Below are 26,778 nucleotides of genomic sequence, written 5' to 3' on the forward strand. Positions count from 1 at the left end.
CAAATCTGTGATTCTGATGTGATGCTGTATAGGAGGATGTTGCATAGATTCACACGTTTTGTATGTGCAGGGTCTTCAGACCTAAATAGTGTCAAACAGGAAGAATCTTAAAAGAAGGAAACCAACGCCACCACAGACACACACACACACACACCCACTCATCTGACTTCTCCAAGAGACCGATTTAGATTTCATCTTAGACAGGAAGAATGGCTGTCAATGTATCTAAGGTCATTCCGCTATTCACAGCCATGCATCTCATAGTCATTCAGACAGCCTGAAAGCAGAGCGCAATCAAAGGAGAGCATAGAGAAAGACAGAAAAACAAGGTAAAGAAAGGCCTAGCGGAGGAGCCATGGAGGAGGACATCAGGAGAAAAGGGATGCTTTACTTTCATCAGCAGCGCTTCGGCAAGGTGAGGCGCAATGTCCTTTTTTGGAGATATAGATGTAGGGTTTTTAGCAACATTTTTCTGTAAGTTAAATGAAAGGAGAACTACTTACATCAGCGGACTGACAACTGCAACGCTCAGATGTGTGGCTGCAGTCACTGGAATAGAGAACAAGAGCACACAAATAAAATGTAACATTAAAAAAACAACTATAACTGTCTAATCTAATAATTTGTTTGTAAAATGCATGTTTTTTGCACTTTAAAAAATGATTTGACAAAAAAAATGACAACAAAAGCTTTTTAATGTTACTGTAACTTATCAAGTTTATCAGGTTTCAACAAATTTATTTTAGTTATACAAAATTTAACTTATTTTATCAGTTTGACTAGAAAAGTTCATTTGATTTAATCAGTGGTGTAAAGTAACAAATTACAAATACTCAAATTACTGTAATTGAGTAGTTTTTCTCAGGAACTGTCATTTACCAAGTACTTTTATAAATGTGTACTTTTACTTTCCCTTGAGTACGTTTTTAATGCAGTATTGGTGCTTTTACTCCTCTACGTTCCTTCAACCTGCAGTCACTATTTATTTTTTCTTGTCTATGAAGTCACAAAAAAGATAGATAGCATCATAATAAACTACATCAAGACATGGGAGATTTATAATTGCAGCAAACTGTTTGAAAGCATTAAAAGTGTCCAAGAAGATGTCCAAAATCTTTACTTGCATTGACCCAGAGACTGTTTAGATGGATGTCACTGATGAGAAGATGATGGATTTTTACTGTATGTTGTCTGAAAAACATCCAGCAGGCACAAGACATCAACATGATGTCAGATTGACGTTGTACCCCAATGTCATGGGGATGTTGCATTTTGTTTGGAAATGAAAATTGGGTTGACATCAGACCCCTAGGTCAGGCTGACATCAATGTCCAACCTAAAATCAACCAAATAACCAGGTCTAATGATGTTACAGCTTGAAGTTGTGTGGCCGTTACCTCTATGATGTCTATCAGATGTTGGATTTTAGTTGCCATACCTGATGAATAAATGTCAGTATTTGACGTCAATATGATGCTGGTTTAAGATGTTGGCTTGACATTGGATTTTGGTCACTTTCTAACACAATCTTACAATCAACAAAATATCAACGTCATTTGACATCGTTATTGGACATCAAAATTGGACGCTGACTAGACATTGAATTTTGGTCACCTGACATCACAATCTAAATCTAACCTTAAATTAACATCTTATAAGATTGTGTGCCTGCTGGGCAATAACTAAATGCACTACAGAATGTTACGTTTACACACATCCACACATTACATGTAAATCTCTACTCACTACTCTTGAGTACTATTGAAAGGTCTAGTTTTTACTCATACTTTGAGTAATATGTACAACAGATTCTTTTACTCTACTTGTACTACATTTTAGTCAAAGTAATAGTACTTTAACTTAAGTATGATTTTTCAGTACTTTTTCCACCACTGGATTTAACTAAAAATATAATTTTAATTAAGTTTATGCAGCAAAACCAATGTTTTCAACATGTATAACAGATGCCCAAATTAAGGCCTAAGGGCCAAAGTTGGCCCATGGTAACCTTTGTATTGGCCTGCCATGCCATCAGAGAATGGTTTAGAAATTGTAATTTTCAAATTAAATGTAACCTTATATTTGTTTATTTTATTGTTAAGCTGCAAAAAAACTATCTGAAATCAAATGTTTCAATATAAATGGTGCAAATTAATCCGATTAAGTCTAAAATGTACATACGATGGATAGAGGACAATGCAGAGACTTCGGTGAGCGAATCAAGGCAAAGGCAGATTCTGCTTGACTTGTGTATTCAGCATCGAACTCCACTGTTACATTGCAGAGTTATACTGCATTAGTTAATATTATCAAAGTATTGTTTTCTATTTGTAATGAATTAGAAAACTACCAATGGCAATATTTATGCAAAATAGTTTTATATTTTTATCTTTGGCCCAAAGCTGTCAGTGATATTTGGTTTTTGGCCCTTCATACGCAAACGTTTAGGCATCTTTGATGTAAAAAAATGATAAATTGCATTAAAGATTTTTTAAATGGTATGTATTAAAATAAATGTAATGTAAAAGTGTATTATTTCACAATATTGCTGTATTTTTTGATTGGATAAATGCTTCCTTGCTCCGCATAAAGGACTTTGGAAGTCTATATTTTAAGACTGAAAGAAACTATTCACATATAATTCATAAGATATGATTACAGTTAATACAATTAATAATAATATACAATAGCTGACCCACAAAAAAATAAAGGTTGCCCCGACGTATTCAAACTCAAACATGCAGTTTAGTCTAGGACAATTCTTAAGCTCTATTTGTGAAACTAGGGGAATAATAGGGTCACACAGTCTTCAAATGTCAAGTATGATAGTGGTTAATCAATGTGCAATTAAGTTTCTTCCTTTCTTTTTTTTTTTGGACAGACAGTCCAAATAAATGTATTAATATTTTGAGGTTTAGCTATCTTATGCTATAACCCCACTTTCAGTGACAAGGCTTAAGGCTCGTTTTATACTGAATATGAGCTGTCTAAATCAGTGTTTCCCAACCCTGTTCCTGAAGGCACACCAACAGTACACATTTTCAAGTTCTCCCTAATCCAACACACCTGAATCAACTCACCAGAACATTAGAAGAGACTCCAAAACCTGAAGTGAATGGGTGAGATAAGGGAGACATCCAAAATATGTTCTGTTGGTGTGCCTCCAGGAACAGGGTTGAGAAACACTGGTCTAAATAATACCATGCAGTGACATAAACAAAAAAATATGTCAGTATCACAGAACATTTTTAAGATACACACTAGCAATATGTTTTACTAATTAATTTGTATAAAAGCTTCTTAATTTATAGTGAAGGCCTAGTCCTGGGTTAAACTAAGCTCTATTTGTGAAACCAGCCTATCGTCTTTTACCCTTTGGGGTCTAAGGAGCTGGCATGACAACATTTGTGCTTTGTTCAGTTTGTTATAAATATATTAAATGCTGATGACACTGTATTTATCACAAACTGTGCTACAATATTATGCAATTACCATGTATGTAACACAATCTCACAACAGCTTTTAACTTTTTGATTTAGTGGCTAATTCGGATTAATTCATACAATTTCATTTGTACAATTTAGTATGATTTGTTTTTCCCCAATGACGTTTGAGTTTAGGGGTGGGGTTTGATGCCATGCCTCCTTTCTAAAATCATACATTTTCATACGTCTGAACTAAATAGCCATTAAATTATTGTCTATTTGCATTAATAACTTGCATTAATAATATCCTGATGAAACAGTGATTTATTGTTGCTCTCCTACACTTGTTTAGGCCATACAATCTTTACAGTCTGCTTTTAATATTGTTCAATCTCGTCATCAGGATATAAAATTGTTTTTAAAAGTAGATACATCTAAATGAATGATTTTTACAAATCTTTCCACCCCTTTTCAGAACCAACCATTAATTACCACTGCCCAAGGTGAACAAATAAATGAAGTGTCCAGCTACAAGTATTTAGGCTTTTTTCTTGACCAGGAGCTTTCATTCAAAGCACACATAGCAAATTTTGTTCGCAATTTGAGAGTTAAGCTTGGGTTTTACTATCGAAAAAGATCCTGCTTTCCTCTTAAAGCTTGTAAACATTTGGTGTCTGCAACATTTTTACCATTATTTGACTATGTAGTGATGTTTTATTTATGAATGCTTCAAGCAAATGTCTTCAGCCTTTAAACTCTGTTTATCATAGCGCTCTGAGGTTTGTTACAGGCTGTCATAGTGAACTGTTTGCCAAAGCTGAGTGGTCTTCTCTGAATGTAAGAAGGTACATCCACTGGACTGCCCTACAAAGGCAAGACGTTAACTCGCTAGAGCGTTGAATTGAAAAAAAAAAAGACTTTAAAGATTTCTCTGTTGCCCAGACAAATTAGATATAGATAGGACATTGGAAAATGGGAATAACATGTTTTAGTAATGACATTTATACGCAAAAAAAATCTTGAGCTCAAACTTGACCATTCACCCCTATTTTAAAGTTACTGAAAAAGTGCCAAGGCAAAAAGTAATAACTTTCACATGATCAATACTGCTGCTCAACATAACAGTTACAATTCATTTAAAAAAATTATTCACTCATAAAAATAGCCCAGCCTCCCCTAAAGAACCACTGGACCGATGTGAAGGCCAGCAGGTCTGAATAATGATCAATATTCTTGTGGTTTAAACATATCTGGCGGCATAAGTTGCAGTGTCTTTTTTTGGGTTACAAGAAAAGGTAGGAAATGGTTTTAACTACAAACTGTACAGATTTTATGTGTGATCATGCTACAATGCTAACACTGTCACGGCATTCCTGTCAACTAGTGCAAGAAGTTAATGGTCCCTGACTGCACTGAGTAAAACATACGAATTATGAAGAAAAAAATAACTGAGATTGTTTTTTGCTCGCAATTTATAGTCTTTGCTTGTTTGCAGTGCTTCATATTTAGCAGACTGTTAGCCCATTTATAATAGTAAGTCTGACAGTAAAACTTTGGCAGAATATCGTAACTTAATTGGAGCATACCAAAACCAAGTCAAAAAGCTGTAACTGCTGTCACGGTGTACTGCCTTGGTTTCGCTTGGGCTTTTGGAAGTTACTGTTAAGACAAGATGTTATTTTCTTGAAAAAACAAGGTCTTCATTGTCCCAGAAATATCAATGACTCATTTTTGTCAAAAAATGAAGTTACAGTCTTTTCCTTTTGCACGGGAGTGGATGATTCTGGTCTATAAAGCTCTTCTGCGTCTGGCAGCTTTAAACCTATGTTTTCTTCTTCAGGTCAAAAAGCCAGAATGCCCTACGTTCAACTGAAATAGGGAAGCGAGCCCTTATTCATGCTGTCCACTCATCCTGGAATGGAATACTCTTCAGTCTAAAAATTACTAAAAATGTCTGAGCTCATCCCAATTAAATCATTTCGCTCTATACTTTATAATAAACAACAACAGTCTATTTCTCAAAGTATGTGTTTTTAACATATTGTAATGTGGTACAGCTGAATAACTGAAGGGAATTTTTATATTATCTTTACTTTTTATTTATTTATTTTTGTCATGTGTTCCGGACCTCTTGGGCAGGTCACCCATGTAAATGAGATCTTGATCTTAGTGGGTTCTTTATCTGGTTAAATAAAAAAACATTCGCTACCGGTCAAAAGTTTGGGTTCAGTAGGATTTCTAAATGTTTTAAAATAAGCTTCTCCTGCTCACCAAAGCTGCATTTATTTCATCAAAAATACAGTAAAGAATTGTAAAATTGTAAAATGCTATTGCACTTTAAAATAACTGTTCAAAAGTAGTTTATAATTTAACTTAATAATTTATCTTAAAGATGAATTTTCAGCTTCATTACTCCAGTCTTCAGAGTCACATGATCCTTCAGAAATCACTGTAGTATTAATTATTATTATTAATGGTAATAGTAATAACAGGAAGGTAATGATGAAGCCAATGTGGGGATGGTTAGGAGGCCAGTGGTTTTTTGAAGGACATCCTGGGGTTTTTAACGTCTTATCCGAAAGATGGTGCTCACTGAGCAGTATAGAGTCCCCTTCACTATACTGGGGCGTTAGCACCCACACAGACCACAGGTTGAGCACCCCCTGCTGGCCTCACTAAAACCACTTCTGGCAGCAACCTAGCTTTCCCATGTGGTCTCCCAACCAGGTATTGACCAGGTGCAGCCCTGCTTAGCTTCAGCGGGTGACCATGTGAGGGTTGCAGAGAGCTAGCTGCCAGCTAATAAATGCCACCTTGATGAACAGAATAATTTTCTTTAATTAAAGAAAAAAAAACCTGACCCTAAACTTTGACCTGTAGTGGATATGTACACCGGCTGGTATGTATGAATTTGAATTTTTGATAAAAATAAGGATAGACATGGTTAGTGAAAACTTTACTTTTCAAAATTCACTTCAAATACAATAAAAAACAGTAAATAAATTATACTTTTACCACAAAATGAACTGAAACCCTGTCTTAAATCACCCTGTTTACTCATTCACGTTTATGTCATCAAATGAATTTTTCCTCTTAATATGCCTTGCAAGACTTTGCCATATAAATTATTGTATCACTGAATGCCATTTTGATGGGATGCATTTTTCTGTATGCTAAACCACGGTAAATGTATGATAATCATTAGCTTTGTTCAAATAATAAAGAAAGAAAGCAAATATAAAGTAATTAAAAACATATTTTCAGTTAAATTATTTCCTTGAAAGTGGTTTATTATTTCATTATTTAAATAGAACTACTGCTTGGATTATTTGTTAGCTACATCATGCATCTCACTTTGTGCTCTCTCTCTCTCTCTCTCTCTCTCCCTCTATATATATATATATATATATATATATATATATATATATATATATATATATGTATACACACACACACACACACACACACACACACGTGTATAAGTCCTATATATAAAACTAGCACCTGCGTAGCACATATTTGACTCTGATATACATGTGTGTATGTGTTGTTTTCAGAGATGGAGGAAGGTGTGGTGTGTGTTAGTGGCGGAGGGCAGGCGCAGTGTGGCTCGACTGGAGCTTTACGAGCACAAACACTCGTCCTTCAAACAGGGCTCCACCAAACGCAAACCTGACTACAAACAGGTGATCCGCCTGCGAGAATGCATCCGCATATCCAACTGCGACATGGCGGACTGTCCGAAAGACTGCTCTGCTTTTCTGCTTGAGACCTCTGACAAACTGTACGTGTTTGCGGGTCTGCAGTCAGAGGTGAAGTACTGGATCAGCAGTCTCTGTCAGCAGGCCTTTCCTGTAGGTTCAGTCACATCAGATGCATTACCATAATGATGATGAGCGTTTTGATAATTGCTCATAGCACATAATAGATGCATTCAGATACAGATGTCACACTCTAGATGTGTTTTTCTGTCAGGATGTGGAGGCTGAGCAAAGATCACAGAGAGAAAGATGCGTCTCTTCTGAAGCTCCAAGCACTTCGCATGTCAGAGAAATGCAGGACAACTCGCTTTATGATACAGCGGAGAATGGTAAGATGATTATCTCACACTCACACCACTGCAAAAAAAAAAAAAAAAAAAGATTTTAAAATTACATTCTTAAGCTAATATTATTTTTAACCCACATTCACCACTGTTAATACACTGTAATAAGTCATAACAACATTTTTTAAACTCTAACTTATGAAAAAGTCTCTAACTTATAAAAAATAATCTTTTTTAAAAGCAATAGCTCACCCAAAAACAAAAAATACAGGATAATTTACTCACCCTCAAGCCATCTGTTTTCTGTCAGACAAACAGTTGGAGTAGCTTAACATGTTTGTCCTGGCTTTTAAATGCTGTATAATGGTGTTGGATAGTGGCTTTTATTTTGAAGCTTTTACGTGCCCATCCGTCGTCAAACTAACCCGTATGCCGACAAGAGGTGAGCTCGTTTTCTTTTTTCTTATCATCTTCTGTGGTCAACAAACTGTGTGGCAAGTGGCTCCAACAAAGCACATCTATTCTTGGTACTTCTGCATCCAATGCATTTTATAGGTGTGTCTTCCATCTTATGGTGTATACCTTAGTCATGCATAAAGTGCATTCAGTTGCTGCCAGAAGTCATTGATTGGAGTTTATATGAGCAATATCACACCAGTATCAGTGCAATTTGGCTGTGTATTGGCACTGGTGGGAGGCGTGCATTGGCCATATCGCACTGTGATATTGCGTTTATACAGTTCGACGGCATAACATGCTATATGCATGAAAATCAAACATGGAGAGTCTAAAAATCCTTTTGTGAGAGGAAATACTTTCTTCTGCCATCCATTCACATCTACAGCGGACGTCAGAACAGCAGAAATCGTTGCTTCTTCACAAATGTCACTTTAGAACCGGCACTTGAATGATTCTCCAGCGTAATGTCTAAGGTGATGACAAAACAGGTGATTTTTGCTCACATTTTAATATTATAAGGCTGAACGGCATGAAATGCCATTAGTCTAGAGACATTTCCAGTATTTCTCTGTTGCAATTGGGAGATCATAATAAGTAACCCCGAAAAAAAGCCAAAGCAAAGCAAACACTACCAGATTACTATGGTATAAATACACTACTACAAAATACAAAAGAGAGAGATCGACTTACCTGTTTTAAAATGATTTGATCAGCTGTAGTTTGAAATTACGTGGAGTTTTTCTCCTCTAAGGGTTTATTATGCGGTTTCTGTGGCCATCTTGTGGCGGAGCGCCAATCGTCTATGCTCTGCTCAGTATGACAGGCTGATGGAACCCGATGCGCTGTATCTCCGAAATGATAAATATATAAAATAGGCACTATCCTTATAAATAAACTGCATAGTTGCAATCTAAACAACTACGTTCTCACCTAAAAAAGCCTCAAAAGTACATTATGTTGTCCAACAGCTGCAATATTTGTCACTCTGCTGTCACTCTATGTGGGTAAAGTAAAACAGAAGGATGAGGAGGCTGTACAAGTGCTGTTACTGCAGAATATCACACAGCTATTAGCCAATCAGATTCAAGAACCAGACAGAACTGTTGAATATAATGATATATAATTTTAATTATTCTATAACAAAAATGAGATGTCAAAACAAGGGCTGCCTTCCAGTCCACTTATAGACATGCACTCATGAACTTCCCTTCCCTTGTTCCCTTGGGGAATCCCCAAAGCCATTTGAAGTGAGTTCCACTTTATCCATGAATGAGGGAAGCTTACATGGACATACCCTTGATTTGTCGATTTTGATCAAGAGAGCAAGTCGGCTTCATATGTCCACCCCAGCACCTATACGTCCCAGAATGCAATGTAAAAGTGAAGTCACAACAGCGTGGATTCCAAGTGCTCAAGACTTTCATTTAAACCCATTCAGATGTTCGGCCAGTAGTGGACACTTGTGTAACATAATCTATGACATTCATCTGAGGAAAATTGGACTGGAATATAGCCCAGATGTAGCCCATTTATGCTCTTAATATTTTTATTCATATTTTATTACATGCATTATATGTGTTGCAATGATTTTTTTGAAAGTAAAACCCCTTTAAGGTAAACCACCTTTTTAAAAATATGTGACTAATGTATTAACTTTAATTTCAAAGACAGTTTTATTATCTCTCCAGCCTATTATTTCATATAGCAGGACAGCTCTTTAAAGCATCTGTTGGAGGGACAGAGAGGAGAGGGAGTGAAGCTATTTTAGGTTGTCCTATTGCAAGGACGAACAGCCTCTTTTTCAAGCGAAACCTCAGGCCTGAGTCAAATTGCCCATTTGGGCCACAGGTGGCCAACCTTGATTCCATTAAAGGACAGGAAAGAGGGGACACTGTTTTCAGGTGTATGTATAGAGAGCTCATTCAAGGGAGACGACAAATGAAATGAAGCAGAGGGATGCAAGCTGTCCTCAAATTCACCCAAGGCTACTTGGTATTGACTTCCTGCTTCTTCCTTTTCATCTACCTCAAGATTTTTATTGGCTCTTGAGTATCATTGACAACAGGACACTTCTTTTGTGGTGCTCGCTCTAAGGCAGGCATCACTATTAAGTTTTTGCTGCTCAACTCTATGTGTCTATTTAGATGCTGCATTTGATTGCTCTGCCATCGAATGGCCAACATATCATCAATTCCAGAGTGTAAAAAGTACTTTAAAATGCTACTTGAAAAGTTAAAAATTCATGTACTGAGTGAAAATTTGGGTCAAACAAACATGTAAATGTAACAAAAGCTTAAAATTACACTGAAACTACCAGAATTCTATTACTTGTAGAATGGCCATTATAGTTATTCAATCTGACCAATAATATAAGACTGTACCGATTAGAATTTTTTGTTATGTCATATTTACGTTCAAAGAATTCCTACATTCTTAGCTTCTTAGGTTTTAGAATTAACACAGCAACAACAGGATGTCAAGATGATGTCAGATTGACATTGTACCTCAATTTTGTGGGACATTGTTGAGTTGACATCAGAACTTCAGGCCGATGTCAATGTCCAACGTCGAATGGATGTTGCATTTTGGCTACTTCCCAATGCAACCTAAAACAACAAAATATCAACGTCAAATGATGTTACAGCTTGTGGATGTTACCAATATGTCATCTATCAGATATTTATCAGACATTTTGTTTGTCTTACCTGACAAAATACAAATACAAATAAATATCAGTATTTGATGTCAATATGACGTTGGTTTAAGAAGTTGGCTCAATGTTGGATTTCACTTTCCAACACAACATACAATCAACAAAATATCAACGTACTTTCATGTCATTATTAAACGTCAAAATAACATTGTCCTTAAACGGTGGCGATCTAAATCTAACCTAATATTAACATCTTATGAAGTTGTGTGTCTGCATGGGAACCTTTGAATGTCTTCAGTTATAACCCAAAATCTATGATCTTTTTGTAATATAGCCTATAATTACTAAACCGCCCTCTATGGTGCGTTTGTCTGTCAAGTGGGAAAGCAAAGCAATTGTTGTTTTTAAAAGTCTGAAGGAGAGATATTAAGTAATGTTTTTATCAGAAAGTATTGTTTTTGTTACCAGAAATTAGGAAAAGTCATTTAGGAAAAGTCATGGTAGTATACTTACCTTTATATGGCTTATATATTAGCAAAGTTATGAAATGACAAAACTTTTAAGTCCTTAAAATGACTGCCTCGGTACTGCAAATTTTAAGTTTTAAAAAGGAAAAGTAACCTAGTAAGAATAAAAAAGGAGTAAAGAGATCCTTGTTGAAGTCACTGTAAAAGCGATTAGTTACATTACTTTAAAAAAGTGAGCAAACCTATTGCCTTAAAAGGGACAAGTTGACTTGTCCCTTTTAAAGTCAAAGTTGACTTGTTCCAGTAAAGTCAAAAGGGACAAGTTGACTTTACTGAAAAAAGCGACTAAACCCATTGTAACTTATTTTTTATAATTATGCATACAATTCATTTACTTAGTTATTATAAGGCAACATTTACTCACTTTTTAAAGTAAAGTCGACTAATCGCTTTAAAATCAACAGATCTACTAACCTTTTTTAAGTAAACTCAACTAATCTCTTTTCCTGTGGAGCTCACAATAGATTTAACTTGCATTCATTTAGTGCATTTCAATAAAAATGTAAAAGATGACAAACTTGCATAAAAACCAATAAAAAAACAACAGAAATTTCTTTCCTTAAAGTTTTAACTGAAGCTGAAATGTGTCTTTGATATGCGAAAACAAACATCATTGGTTTTTGCTTGTAAAGCACATATTTGAGTGTCCATTAATGTGCATAAGATGAAAGTAAAAAATATAAAAAATGTATTTTTTAAGTTTAAATTAAATGTCAGGAAGTCACTATTTTTTCCCCTTCAGAAATGTATGCAAATAAAAGAATAAGATATCATTTTAAACTGTAATTGAGCAAATCCAACACAATCTCAAGGCAATTCATAACTTTTTGATTTAGTGGCTGATTTGTATGAATTCGTACAATCTAATTCGTACAATTTAGTACGATTTGCTCATCCCCCAATGACAGTTGGGTTTAGGGGTGGGGTTAGGTGCCACACCTCCTTTTTTAAATCGTACCATTTCGTACGACTGTACTCGTACGAACTTGTACGAATTAGCCACTAAACTGACAAAACGTAAAATACTTGTTTTCTCGTGAGATCAGGCTGGCAAGTTACAACCCCCCTAAATTTACAAAAAACTGCAATCAAATAAAATTACACCTAGCAAAAATATGGACACACAAATTAGCTAAGCTTTTACAGTTATAATCTATTGGTTTGTTTATATTTACTGATATACATATTTACTATACTCAGTTTAACTGTCAAGGAATACCAAAAAACCATCATAAAAATTATTGAAAAAGGCCCTGGCCCATCAGAATATCAGAGAAGGTTATAAATATTTTTAATATAAAAATTAATTGCATTTATTTCTATATTAAATTAAAGAAATACTATCTTTAACTTATGTTCACACTTGGGTGTCACTGTCTGATCTGACTAATTTTGGATGAAAAAGAGCAGCGCATGCAAAAATAGTGCTTGCTTTTTATCAGTTCAAGTTGAAGATCAAGAGTCTTAAAAGACTCTGGCTGTGTTCTGCAAATGTTTCTAGCAGCACTTGCAGACAGATTGACAAAGAAGTTGAGCGAGAGTGAGAGGAAGAGAGGTGAATGAAACTTGTCTGACTGTAAACCAGTACTTTGTAAACTTGAAGATGTTTCTATTTTAGTCTAAGGCATGACACATCACATCCTCATTTTGCTGCATGCCCTGCCGTCACAAATAACAGGCAGATATGGACTTCTTCTTTGTGAAAAGAAACAAAAAATCTAAATGAAAATGTATTCGAGCAGAAATATCAAAACCTATAATATTTTGTAATCATTTTACACGTTTATATTTGTATAATTGTCCTTGTCATTTATTCTCGTGGTGGTAAAGTTGAATTTCCAGCATCATTACTCCAGTTTTCAGTGTCACATTATCCTTCAAAAATCTGTCTAATTTGCTGATTTGATGCTTATTACCAATAATACATTTGTTTGTACTGATACATTTATTATTCTATTACATTTTTCAAAACAACAGTATTTGTAAGTAATATCTATCTATCTATCTATCTATCTATCTATCTATCTATCTATCTATCTATCTATCTATCTATCTATCTATCTATCTATCTATCTATCTATCTATCTATCTATCTATCTATCTATCTATCTATCTATCTATCTATCTATCTACATACTGTCCTGTAATATTTATTATAAGGACAATAATAATGTAAAAATATTAGACAAATGCAGAAAGTGTATTAATTATATGATGTGATACATACAATGTAATATATAATCAGTGTTTATGTAATTTTATAAACAAAATAAAACTTTTATACTGCTTCAGCTACTGGAAATGCAATGTCATGTCAGATGCATTGCATTGTGGGACACAGTTTCACACACGCGCCCATTTAGGCCATTCTGAATAGAAATTATTGGAGTATTATATGCCATTCTGAACATAGTCTCAAATTCCAGTGTCCTTGCTTAAGGACTGCACAAATAGCTTTTAATTATGAGCAAATCGCCAGACTTGGCAGAACATGAAATGATTATGTTCATCATCCTTCTCTTAACTGTTTCTTAATGCCGCTTATATTTCATTTTCTCCAATGTACATTCCATAAAATAGCAATTATTCAGACGTAATGTACAAATTAAGGGATCTTTGAAAGGAACACACTAATCTAGCTGTCAAACTGACCTGAAATGCTTCCCAGTCTCTTCAGTTGAGGGATGGTAACTTTAAAGGGGTCCTTCATTTTAATTTCTCTCTTTTTTTTTAACTTGAGATTATGTGTAATGTTGCGTCTTGAGTATAAATAACATTTGCAAGTTATATTATGCTCAAAATCGAATGCTAAAGGATATCTTTTCTTTTTAAGTATTTATTTTTAATGCCAGGTGGCATGGTGGCTCAGTGGTTAGCACTGTCAACTCACAGGAAGAAGGTTGGTGGTTCGAGTCCCATCTGGACCAGTGTGTATTTCCAATGCAATCTCACTGCAATTCGTAACTAGAGGCTAATTTGTATTAATTCATACAATCTAATTCGTACAATTTAGTACGATTTTCTCATCACCCACTGATACATTTTCATACGACTGAACTAGCCACTAAACTGACAAAATCTAAAATACTTAATTTTTTTTTTGTGAGATCAGGCTGGCATTCCTGCGTGGAGTTCTACACGTGTTCGCGTGGGTTTCCTCTGGGTGCTTCCGTTTCCCCCACAGTCGAAAGACATGCGGTTTAAGTAAATTGGGTAAACAAAATTGACCCTAGTATATGAGTGTGTGTGTGAATGAGAGAGTGTATGGGTGATTTCCATGCCTAGAAGAGAATCCGCTGCATTAAACATATTCTGAAATAGTTGGAATAGTTTGCTGTGGCGACCCCTGATAAATAACGTATTTGCGATGTTTTCTTAATGACAAACATAAAGGTGAGTTCTGGCGTGTTGATGTGCATTAATGTTATATATGTTTTTTTTCTTAGGACTCTAACTATAACGACAATACAAAACAGTATTACTGCTTCAGAATATCTCAGATATATGGACACATATTGGAAAAGTGGAGCAAAGCCACAGCACATGCAACAACTTAATCTTAAGTTTAAAAAAATTTAATTAAGCGTGCAACATTTTCACACTTAAAAGCATGTTTTATACAGGAATGTAAGTGATTTGCTGATATGCTGCAACAGCCCCTTTAAATATGAGATCAATGTACTGAAATTTGATGCTCTCGCCAGTGGAGCTATGAAGGCAGACATCGTTGTCGCTAGGGTGGCCAGAGCGAATGTTGACGCTCTCGCCGCCTTTAGTTAGGGACTAAGCTGAAGAATCTTAATGCCTATTAAACAAAAGGCAGGTATGAACCACAATTAGTTATGACATCATCAACCCTAAAACGTACATAAACCCCACCCCCACAAATGGCATTTCCTGAAAACATCACATAGGAAGTCAGCGAATCAGAATACACTGAGCTAGATGGCCAATGAGAGACTATTGTGTATTTCTGAGCGCGGAGCTTAATTAAAACAGAAAGTCAATAACTTATTTTAGGTAAACTAGGTGTGTAGAATAAAGGTAAAATATATGAAAAATAATGTTTGTTTTTTTAAAAACCAAGTGCCACACAAATACAACCAGGCCTTGGAAAACAGTTGATTGACCAGCACTTTAAAGATGCTGGAGGTCAGACCTGCTGCAGCTCAGGGATGATTGGATTACAGCCACATCCTGATCGATTTGATTGGATGAGGAAGAATGTTTGGTGGATGATGATTTTTATAGAAGCTTGACGTCTAAGAAAAACAACCTGGAAGCAGGTGGAGACCAAACTTGTTCAAATGACCACTGCGAGGGAGAGAAATACTCATCAGAGAGGAAAGAGGGCAGATGAAGGATTTTCTCCATCTCACTTTTTGTTCGTATTTTTTCAAGCGCTAACAAGCATCGTGCAAATACTGAAACCACAAGTTCAAAACCATTCACACAAAAGTCTATATGCAGAGCTAACTGTGAATCACTTCTCATGCTTACACACATGCAATAATAAATGCATGCAATAAACACATTGTTCAAAACACCATTCTTATTGACACTCTTCAAGCCGCAAAAAGCTATACATTTTCAACACTTGTATCCACATGCTAACAAAATCTAAAATTCAAAACAGACTAATTGCAAAATTCATTCATTTTTTGCCATATTTATTTTGAAATATAGAATTATATTCAAATATCTTACAAATATCTTAATATATTCAAAATGACAATCACTACAAATTGACCAGATTTTTAGCTGAAAGCCTGCTCAGGATTCCTGCTTTAGTGTCATTACATTTTTAATTTATTACTATATTTGTTTTGTAAAAAAGGATAGCTTACGAATTATTTTGTTAGGAAATATGTATTAAATACTGTAATACACGTTGGTAGGGGAAGAAGAGTGATAGATAGATAGTGATAAAGCGATTATGACATTGACAGTGGGATTGCGTGGAGAACAGAGCATGCAAATTATATAAGTACAATATAATGTCAAAATTTTCACATGTACCAACATTTAAAAGCAAATTACAATACATTATAGAAATTGTTTTGTTGTGCGATCCAAAACTTGCCTCCCAGAAAAAGTTTTGAAAAATTTAAACCTTGTCACATGTACTGTAAATCTTATCACAAAAATCTTATCACACATTCACCACAGTAAAAAAAATTATATCTTGATGTACATGACAATTTATTCAAAATTAAAAATAAAGTTCATTTCTGCAATGCTCTCTGCTGTTAGTGTTTTTTTAGGTCAGTATGTGCTATGAAATGTTTTCTGAATGAGAATTGTTCTCAGTGGTTTGGTGAAACAAGCTTACTTTGAGCAGTGTATGAACTGTTGTGTTGGTCTGCATGAGTTTCAGAGGTGAGCTGAACTGTTTTGTCAAGAATCATGTTGGTAATGCACACTGTGTGAACAGCTTTGAAAATGTGGCTTCAGTTCTGCACAATGCTTGTTAGCGGTTAAAAACAACCCTGTAATACTGAGCGATAAAACGGTTTGTTTTAGTTTGTGTAAATGTGTAATTTAATGTGTCTTTAATGTTTAATTCTTTCAAGAGTTCATGTCACTGGTTGAATAGATTGAAAGACTGATGTAAGCAATACAATGATTGAATGTCATACAAGTCAATGTAACAATCTTGGATTAATAATTCAATACATGCACAATAAATAACCTAAAACAAATTTTACTGTATATTTTACAACTGAATATATATTTAATGCTGTAATGTATAATAGAACGAAATGATAGGTAGTTGAGAACATATAGTTTATAAATAATAGAAATAATATATAACGTTAGAAATAATGAATAGTGGTGTGAAGAATTTTTCCCCTTAGCGATTTTTTATTATTATTATTTTTTGCAATAAACTAAAATACAAAGTTGGATTAAAATTATAATTTTTTTTATTCCAAAAATTATTAGAAACTTAAGTAAACATCATTTTTCATGAGGATATTTAATAATAATCATGAGGATATTTAATAAAAAATATCCTACTGTTAGTATATCAATACTTATTTTTATTAGTAATGTACATTGCTAAGAACTTAATTTAGATTATTTTGCTTTATTTTTTGAACTTTGGGATTTCAGACTTCAAATAGATGTTCCCCCAACTAAATATTGTCTAACAAACAATAAATCAATGCAATCGATTTATGAAACAAACCAAATTGATGTTTTCAGTGTTTTGAGAGATATTGAATGATTCTCCATGACATTTGTGATATTAAATAAGCGATGACAGGTTTGTATTTCTGCACCTATTAACGCGTTAATGGATGACTATGAAAGACTGCACATATTTTTTTTTATTTTACTGTTTAACTTCCATGTACGAGCAAGAGTATAATAAAGTACAAACTATGTGTCTAGTTTTACGGACACCTACAGTACAAACGCCTATTTCACAAGAAACATGTTTTGCGAACACTTACGCTGTCTGTTGGTGCCCGAGATTCAAACCGCTGAACTAATATTTGCGGTGCAATCGTGCATTCACAATGGTATGAAACCATATAGGGGTGGTCAAATGTATATTTAAAATATTTATTATTTTATTTATTAATATCATTTAAGATACAGATCAGAGCAAACTACTTCTTAACTATTAAAGGGCACACGTCCATACATAATTTTTTGATGTCCTTCAGGGGGGGATCAAGCGTTAATTGGGGGGTCAGACCCACCCAAACCCCCCTGTTATTCGCACCCTAGTTAATCAAAAAGGATCACAGCTAAAAACTTAGATGGTCTGAGAATGAATAAATGTCTATCTTTTCTATTGACAAATCATTGCTGACTTATCAATTTCCTAAGATTGACGCTTAAAAGTATTGTATTTTGCTTTTGTGTTTTAAATAATTCCTCAAAAGATAAAGTAAAAGCTTTCACTTCATTAGAACTGCAGGTTAAATTGCATTGTTGGATACATTGTTGCTTATTTATTGCTGTTTAATATTAGCCATTCAGTCAAATGTAAAGTTTCATGCATACACACCATTTGCATACTATGCACTCTTTCATACACATGCACTGGAATAGTAAGTGTAGATTACAGACCATTTGAGGGATGTAAACAAAAACAACAGTCCCAACGTATTTCCTGTTTCACATTTTTAATTTCTATAGCTTCCTAGATTCCACAAAAAGCCACATATCGATGAATAATGTTATGATAGCTATTTTAAGGTTAAGTTATGATTGAATTGCCTCTTATTAAGAAATAAGTTTAATAACAAGCAGGAAATGTTCATTGGTCAATGACACGACCAAATTGAAATGGTCTATAGTATTATATTCTGAAAACAGCAAAACTGACAAAGCGAATAGCATCAGATGCAGAAACCTGAAGTCAGAAAAGAGTGTTTCAGGTCAGCAAACCAAGCCTTGTAGTTCCTGTTGTGTATTTTTAGCTGATAGTTGCTCAGTTCTGAACACCCATAGGCCAGACAGGAAGGAAGTGGTATTTATTTTCTCTGATCTGTAGTTTGAAAGTCAAGATTTTATCAGCAGCTCGCAGCCGGGATTGCATTTATCGTACCTTTCCTTTCATAGAAGCCCCCAAATCATCTACAGAGTCGCTGTGCAGTCCCTCAATCTTATTTATGCAGGTATTGCAGTTTCACATCGAGGTGAATTTCACAGTGGTCTTGTGGTCGGTCTTTAATAACATCACCGGTTTTGCTGCGGTTTGAAACTGCGGTGGCTGAACACAAACAGACAACCAATTAGCGGTAGAAATGTTTTTGATCACGCTTTGTTTGTGCTGTTTTTAAATTATTAAACCGATGACACTTAAGACATGTAGAAATAAACATATACGCAGTCACAATTACTCTACCATGCAAAATCCAAGGCTAATTATTGAATCGGCTTATCTGATGTGCGTAATGTGCTGATGAACTGGGGTCGTTAAGAGTCTTTTTAATCAGTGACCCAACAATCAGAGGCTGATTAACACTCTGCACATCTCATCAGACACCCTTGAAATCAAGATGGGCACCGGGAGTCAGTTTAACATAAACGAAACACATGAAAGTAATTGTCAAGTCCTGCTTCGCACCAAAGCTCGAATCAAATCAGGAAAAGACAATGAAAGCGAGAGGTTTTCATGATTTCTTTTTCCCAAAATGACAGTTTGGACACCTAAACAAACTCCTTGACAGCAGCTATTTGAAAATCAAGGATGTTCAAATGAATGTTGGTGGTGTACAATAAAGAAGAGACAATAGTTCTGCCTACATGGATGTTTAAATGTAGTGGAAGATCAAGTGACAGATTCTTAATGTGTGTGTTAGCATATTGCTAAGCGAATGACAAATACTAAGCAAAGCAGGCTATGCCAAGTAGACTTAAAACACCCCTATTATTCTTTTCGGATACTATCATTTTTACAGTTTGTAACTGTTTATAAAGTTAAATATCAAAGATTAATTGTAGTTATCGTTTCCTGATATCCATTCATAGGTCAAAGTTCATCAAGCTTGATCTCTGGAATGCAGCAACAAGATTGCATTCACGATCTGGCACATTCGAATTCGTTAGATTGGAAGTCTATGGTGCAAAAAGTGCAGTGCGACCATACATTTACTTCATACAAACCTGCATTGGTTTGTAATAAATTTGCACATTGGCTGTGATTTTCTTTGGCTAACCACAAACAACATCAACTGTACTTTGACCCTAACATTCTGTAGTTCTAGCTGTAGTTCTAGCTTTGTTGTGTGTCGACATGCTGAGAAGACGCTGTTTTCTGCTTTGTAGAAGCACTTTAAATGCACTTCTAAAAGACGAGGGTGAAATTGATTTGTGATGTCATTATTAGATTCCATACCAATGTGTTTACAAGTGCTGAGGAAAGGCTGATTTCAAATATGGAAATGGGGAATTATTTTCATGCCGCAAGTGCTCGACCAATTGCAACAGACTGGGCTATCTGGCCAATCAAGGCAGAGTAACAGAGATTAACCTTGAATGGATGCAAGCCTATTGTAAGAGATTCCAAATAGCAATTAGAAGCATTTAATTAGCATAATATGGATATTCAAACAGACATTTTATTCTAGTAAATCTGTATTTGGGCATGAACATTTAAGCAAGTTTCAATTAATCTTTATTCTCAATTTTAAAGAAGTTCAAAGTCCAGATATACCATAAACCAAATACTAAAACATTCCATGTGTTTTCAGTGGTTCAACCGTAATCATACACACAAATACTCACACAAGTGTTGTGTTGTGCTTAGTGAATGTGCACCCTGAAGTCATTTGTGAACTGAATTAATTGCAGCAAAAAACTGTTCTTGGAGCTTCATATGATTACTGTTGAACCACTAAAACCACATGGAATGTTTTGGTTGCTTTTCTAGATATTGAAGGCCTCGGGACTGTCTATAGAGAATTAGTGAGCTAAATAAACTTAATTTGTGTTGCAAAGATTAACAACATGAGGGTGAGTAATTAATAACAGTGTTTTCTTTTTTGGGTTAACTAACCCTTTAAGTCATTATTACATAACATCATTATGAAACTGTTCAAAATAAACTGTGTCTACAAACCTATTAAGCTAAAACATTGTCACACAAAAGACTACTAAAGCACAATTATTAGTGAATGACCTGCAATTGTATCTTCAAAGTGTTGCTCGAATAGCGTTATGAAAATATCAAGACATACCAATGACAAAACAAAATAATTCTGTTCCATAATCCTCCAGTTAAATCTGACACTAACTGCAGCATGTGTCCAGTAAGTCATGCAGGTGAACAGAGATGTGCTTTACCCATGTGCCGTCTGTATATCTCTAGATAGCATGAGACTGTGCACGGCTGCATGTAACAAGAGTGAACAGCAAAAACAAATACATTTGACATTCACGGTCATGGGTGAAGCTTAACAGGGCAACAAGCCAACAGTCTGAGCGCTTGTTTCATCCTGGAGCGAGCAAGGAAGAAGAGGCTCAGAAAATGACAGCTGTGAACATCAACAGGAGGAACAAAGGCTGGACTTGGACAGGACTGCTTTCTCTGGCTTCTTCCTGCTCCTGTGGACATTTAATTTTGAATTTCAAAGCCTTCCCCAGAGTAAAAGTATTAGGTTATGTTCCCCTTCTGACTTTGGGTGCAAGTCTGCATTTTAGTGACTTAAAAAATTTATATAAAATACATATATAGAAGTTGGACAATGAAACTGAAACACCGGCCAATTTAGTGTTAGAGGTTTCATGGCTAAATTTGACCAGCCTGGTGGGCAATCTTCAGCATGGGAGCTCCACAGTGTCAATACACAATTTCCGGGCTGCTATAGCCAAACCTTTGGTCACTTGTGCCAATGCCAAATGTTGGTTTCAATGGGGCCAGCAGCCAAAATCTTTGGCTTTAGACAATGTGAAACATATATAATGTTCTTGGATAAGTCCATCTTCACTGTCTTACCCACATCCGGGAGAGTTAGGGTGTGGAGAAGCCCCAAATAAGCTTACCACCCAGACTGTTGTACGCCCAGATTGAAACATGGGGCTGGATCAGTGATAGTTTGGACTACAATATTATGGCATTCACTAGGCCCAATACTTGTGCTAGAAAGGGCGTGTCACTGCCAAGGACTACTGAACCATTCTGGAAGACAAGGTGCACCCAATGGTTCCAACACTGTATCCTAAAGGCGATGCCATGTATCAGGATGATAATGCACCAATACACACAGCAAGACTGGTAACAGGGTGCTTGATGAACATGAATGTGAAGTTGAACATCTCCCATGGCCTGCACAGTCACTAGATCTAAATATTATTGAGTTACTTTGAGGTGTATTAGAGGAGTGAGCCAGGAAACGTTTTCCTCCTTCAGCGTCACATAGTGACCTGGCCACCAACTGCTATACAGTTAAAGTCAGAATTATTAGCCCCCCTTTGAATTTTTTTTTCTTTATCAAATATTTCCCAAATTATGTTTAACAGAGCAAGGAGATTTTCACAGTATGTCTGATAATATTTTTTCTTCTGGAGAAAGTCTTATTTGTTTTATTTCGGCTAGAATAAAAGCAGTTTTTAATTTTTTAAATAACATTTTAAGGTCAAAATTATTAACCCCTTTAAGCTATTTTTTTTTCGATAGTCTACAGAACAAACCATCGTTATACAATAACTTGCCTAATTACCCTAACCTGCCTAGTTAACCTAATTAACCTAGTTAAGCCTTTAAATGTCACTTTAAGCTGTATAGAAGTGTCTTGAAAAATATCTAGTAAAATATTATTTACTGTCATCATGACAAAGATAAAATAAATCAGTTATTAGAAATGAGTTACTAAAACTATTATGTTTAGAAATGTGTTGAAAAAATCTTCTCTCGGTTAAACAGAAATTGGGGGAGAAAATAAACAGGGGGGCTAATAATTCAGGGGGGTTAATAATTCTGACTTCAACTGTATATATAAATATTATTCAGCTTTCTTGTTCTTGCTATGCTTTGGAAAGTTCATACATCTAAATATTCTGTGACTGGATGCAGATTTAAAAGAATAGCTCATCATCAAGGAATTTTAAGTGTAATTCAACTCTTATTTTCTGTCGAGACAAAATTAGATATTTAGCAGGATGTTCACAATGCTCTTTTTCAAAAATTTGAACATACTGCAAGCTTCAAAAAGAACAACAGAAGCAACAAATATTAAAACATCATGAAACCAACATGAAGGTCCTCTAAAAGTAGGGCAAATGACTCATGCTCTATATTTAACCCCCTTTCTTTTCATTCTTTTTCAACACACCACAATCACACACTAAAAGGCATTTAACATAAATGATGTCAATAATAAAATGAGAAATTCTGAACACTATACTGTAACTTAGCAACAAGTATGTCATTAGAGTTATTAGTAGACTCTTTATTAATCTACTTACAACTTTTTGTTCAAACAGAAATTATAATATAAACTTTACAAGCAGCTCAACTTATTATAGAGATGTTTAGCCTACTTATTGCTTACTAATACTCAGCATTATAATGGCAGTTTGTTGACTTCTAGTTGCATGATACTTAAAGTCAACAGAAAAGGTACTTTTAAAATGAAAGAGATAAAAAATAAAAAGTACTCACCATTTACTCCTCCACTTGATCCAAATTTTAGTTTCTTCTTCTGTTGAACACAAAAGAAGATATTTTAAAGATGGTTTGAAACCAATAGCCATTGATTCCCAGGATAGGAAACTAGTAGGAACCTATAAGTGTAATCAGTTTTAAATAAATAAAACTTTCATAAAGATTCAAATGATTTTAATTTAATTTTATGATGATTTTAAAAGCTGTTCACAAAACACAATATATTCCTTTTCTTCTTTCTTTTGTATTGCAGTTCGAGATGTTCTGGTCATAGCAGTAAGCACAGAAGCTGCGGTTCGGTGTGGCCTGTATGGTGAATATGTCCTCGCTCCTCTACAGGATTGTATAGTCCTGAAGGATCTGAAATCGAAGCAAGTGCTTTTTAAATGGCCGTACTGCTACGTAAGGAAGTTTGGACAAGATACGGTAAGCTGGGGTCACTTTAAATTTGGCGTAAATGACAATACATGCATGAATTTAGGATCAATATAAAATTAGAACATTTATATTATATATATTTAGATATTTAAAATAAGTCTCCACCAGTGTTAACTCCACCATGTTTATTTAAAAATAATAATAAACAAGCGTACTTGGTGATTATGCTAAATGTGGTTTTTTTACGTGATTAAAACTTCTTGTTGACTAATAGGTAAAACCTAATGGTTTGAATGATAGTGGCAATTTAGTATAAAGCTTCTTTTTCCAAATATGATTTACTGGAATATGAACTGAATGACATTGAAATGGATGTGTTCTATCCACTTAGGATTGACGTCACGCGAAGCGGCTTCCGGGTCCAAGCACTCTATTAAATTGTATGAGAAAACTCAACAAATAGTCAAAATAAATGTTTACAAAGCGGTGTAACACTTCCGAAAATCATGATCGCAATATATATCTTATGCCTAACATCCGAAGGCCAGAAAGTGATTATTCTTTTATAAATTGCTAAAATATTGTTGTCTGTGATGCAGCAAGTCCAGAGACTGTTATGTACACAATGATTTTATATTAAAAGTTCACTTTAATGTGTGATGACTAAAAACTGATCATAAACAAATATTTTCTCAATTCAAATGAATGGCAGCTTGACCCGGAAACAGTATTACATACGTCACGACTTAACAAGGGGATAAATCATGGTAAACATGTAAGATGGTGATTATTTTGTTTCTCAGAAGACAATTAAATAAAACATTACATTAAAAAGTTATTCTTTAATTAAGCAAGGGTAAATTAGAGATAGCCTTTTCAAAGAAACCTGTTCTTTTATCACAAAATAAATAAAAAAAAAATTTCAGTTTCCACAAGACTAAGCAGCAGCTGTTTAATGAAATATGAATCATGGTTATATAACCTGAAGAAATACTAGGAAAAGTTTCTTGAAAAGAAAAGCAGCACATTTAAATTAATATATTAAGCATTATTGTACTTTGGATATATTTTTGGGTGCAATTAAGGTGTGAAAATTGTATTTTTTATTTAGTTACACCATTAAATCAAACCTTTTATCAAAACAATCTTTTCACAGACTGATTTAATTATGCAGTCTATCTTCCTTTTTAATTTCAAAAGAGCATTCATTTTGCCATTGTGCAGGTGTGAGATTTCAGAAAAGTGAATTTAATTTACATGCTTTTTCTCGTGGGAAATAAACAGCCTGTCTTTCATAATCGCTTGAACGATTGTGGACAAACATCTCAGGCCTGAAAATAGATTTCATAACTTTCACTTCTCTTTTCTTTCCCTCAGCTGTCTTTCTCCTTTGAGGCTGGCCGCAGATGTGAGTCCGGAGAAGGGAATTTCGAGTTTGCAACCCATCAGGGTGAAAGACTGTTCAATGCTGTCAGCGCAGCCATCCAGAATCTACCCAGACCATCCGAAACGAAACCCATCAGCCTTGACCAAGCAGAACAAACTAGAGCTCAAGAAACCACGGCTGGAACATACAACGACACCATAGGAAGTCAACCGTATGACTTTTTACCTGAGGGCAAGACGCCGAAACCATCAAAAATGCTTAACCCAGCTAGAAGGAGCTTTTCTCTGAACTCAATAGAGCCACAGATCGAAAGTCAAGAGATAAGCGTCAACTTCGAACCTGAGAATCAGGAACCAGTCTACGCCAGAGTGTCAAAAGCTCAGCAAAAAACCACTTCCCCGACCAACTCTCAAATGCACTGGCAAAACTTGAGAACAGCTCTCCAGCAGTCTGCGTTTCTCACAGACGCTTTCAAGAGCGATGCTGATGCTTTGCCTGATTTACCGATCTCTTGGGATGGCTATGAAGAGACGGAGAAATCTGAAGATTGCATCGATTTTTTGGGTGACTCCATCCAGCAATTAGCAATTAATGACGCATTGCAGACCACCAGTGCAGAAGCAATTTATGCAGATCCACAGGATGTCCAGGACGACGCTGAGTGGGATGTCAGTGGTGTGTACGATGAACCAGAGGAGGTCATGATGGCTAATCAGAGAGCTCACGATGGGGCAAATCACCTAGCCAAGCAGGGCTTTCTCTACAGTCCAGACACGAGTGAAACACAGGCCACAGATTCTCCCTCTGATCTAGCTGAAAATTCAGATGCCATGTTCTCAATTTATGACAATTTCAGGTTGAAGGGGAGGCCAATGTAATATGGTTTGACTATTTCTCAATTGGAACCTATGGGAGATTACTAAGTAATTAATAGTCAATTACTTAGACTCTATCTGTAAATATACACTCACTGGCCAGTTTATTAGGTACATCTTACTAGTACCACAAGATGGACACTTTGAGCTTTCAGAAATAATTCCTTAATTCTTTGTGCTTCAAATCTCCAATTCCAACACACACCAAAAGTGCTCTAGAGATCTGGTAACTGTGATGCTATTTAAGTTTAGTGAACTCAATGTTGTGACTTGGCACTTTATCTTACTTGAATTTGCATCACAAATCACAAAATCATAAAAGTCATCATGATGTGGGGTTTTAGGCTACGTTTACAAGACAACAATGCAGCCAAAAACTGAAACGTTCTCCCATGCGTTTAAAAAAAATTTAAGTTTACACAACATTCCCAAAATGATCCACATTTACACATTCCCTAGGCTTAATACTTGTGCTAGAAAGAGCATGTCACTGCCCAGGACTACTGAACCATTCTGGAGGACCATGTGCACCCAACGGTTCCAACATTGTATCCTGAAGGTGGTGTCGTGTATCAGGATGATAATGATAATAATGATATTGATAATACACACAGCAAGACTGGTGACTTGATGAACGTAAATGTGAAGTTCCATGGAGTTCCATCTGCCATGGCCTGCACAGTCACAAGATCTAAATATTATCAAGTCACTTTGCGTTTACACATTCGCAAATATGTCCAAAAATGCTGTTACGTATGCCAAGGCACTTTCACCTTGTTAGTAAACAGTACCTGTAAGGAAATGACATGTCATCTGTAGGGCCAGACAGACTTTGTTAACATTTAAAGCTATTTTTGCACAGGATTTTGTAAAAAGAAAGCTGAGGATTTATGCAGAATGAT

General features: G+C 35.3%; 1 protein-coding gene across 1 annotated transcript; it reads left to right on the plus strand.

Moving 5' to 3' along the window:
* Positions 1 to 355: 355 nt before the first annotated feature.
* On the plus strand, positions 356 to 26,778 carry LOC130236740 (docking protein 3). The gene is made up of 5 exons (XM_056467497.1): positions 356 to 415; positions 6,983 to 7,279; positions 7,401 to 7,515; positions 23,490 to 23,662; positions 24,992 to 26,778. The coding sequence occupies exons 1-5, from the start codon at positions 356 to 358 to the stop codon at positions 25,877 to 25,879; spliced, it is 1,533 nt and encodes a 510-aa protein (XP_056323472.1). The 3' UTR covers positions 25,880 to 26,778.

The sequence above is a fragment of the Danio aesculapii genome, chromosome 10, assembly GCF_903798145.1.
Source record: "Danio aesculapii chromosome 10, fDanAes4.1, whole genome shotgun sequence".
In the NCBI taxonomy this organism is placed as follows: Eukaryota; Metazoa; Chordata; class Actinopteri; order Cypriniformes; family Danionidae; genus Danio; species Danio aesculapii.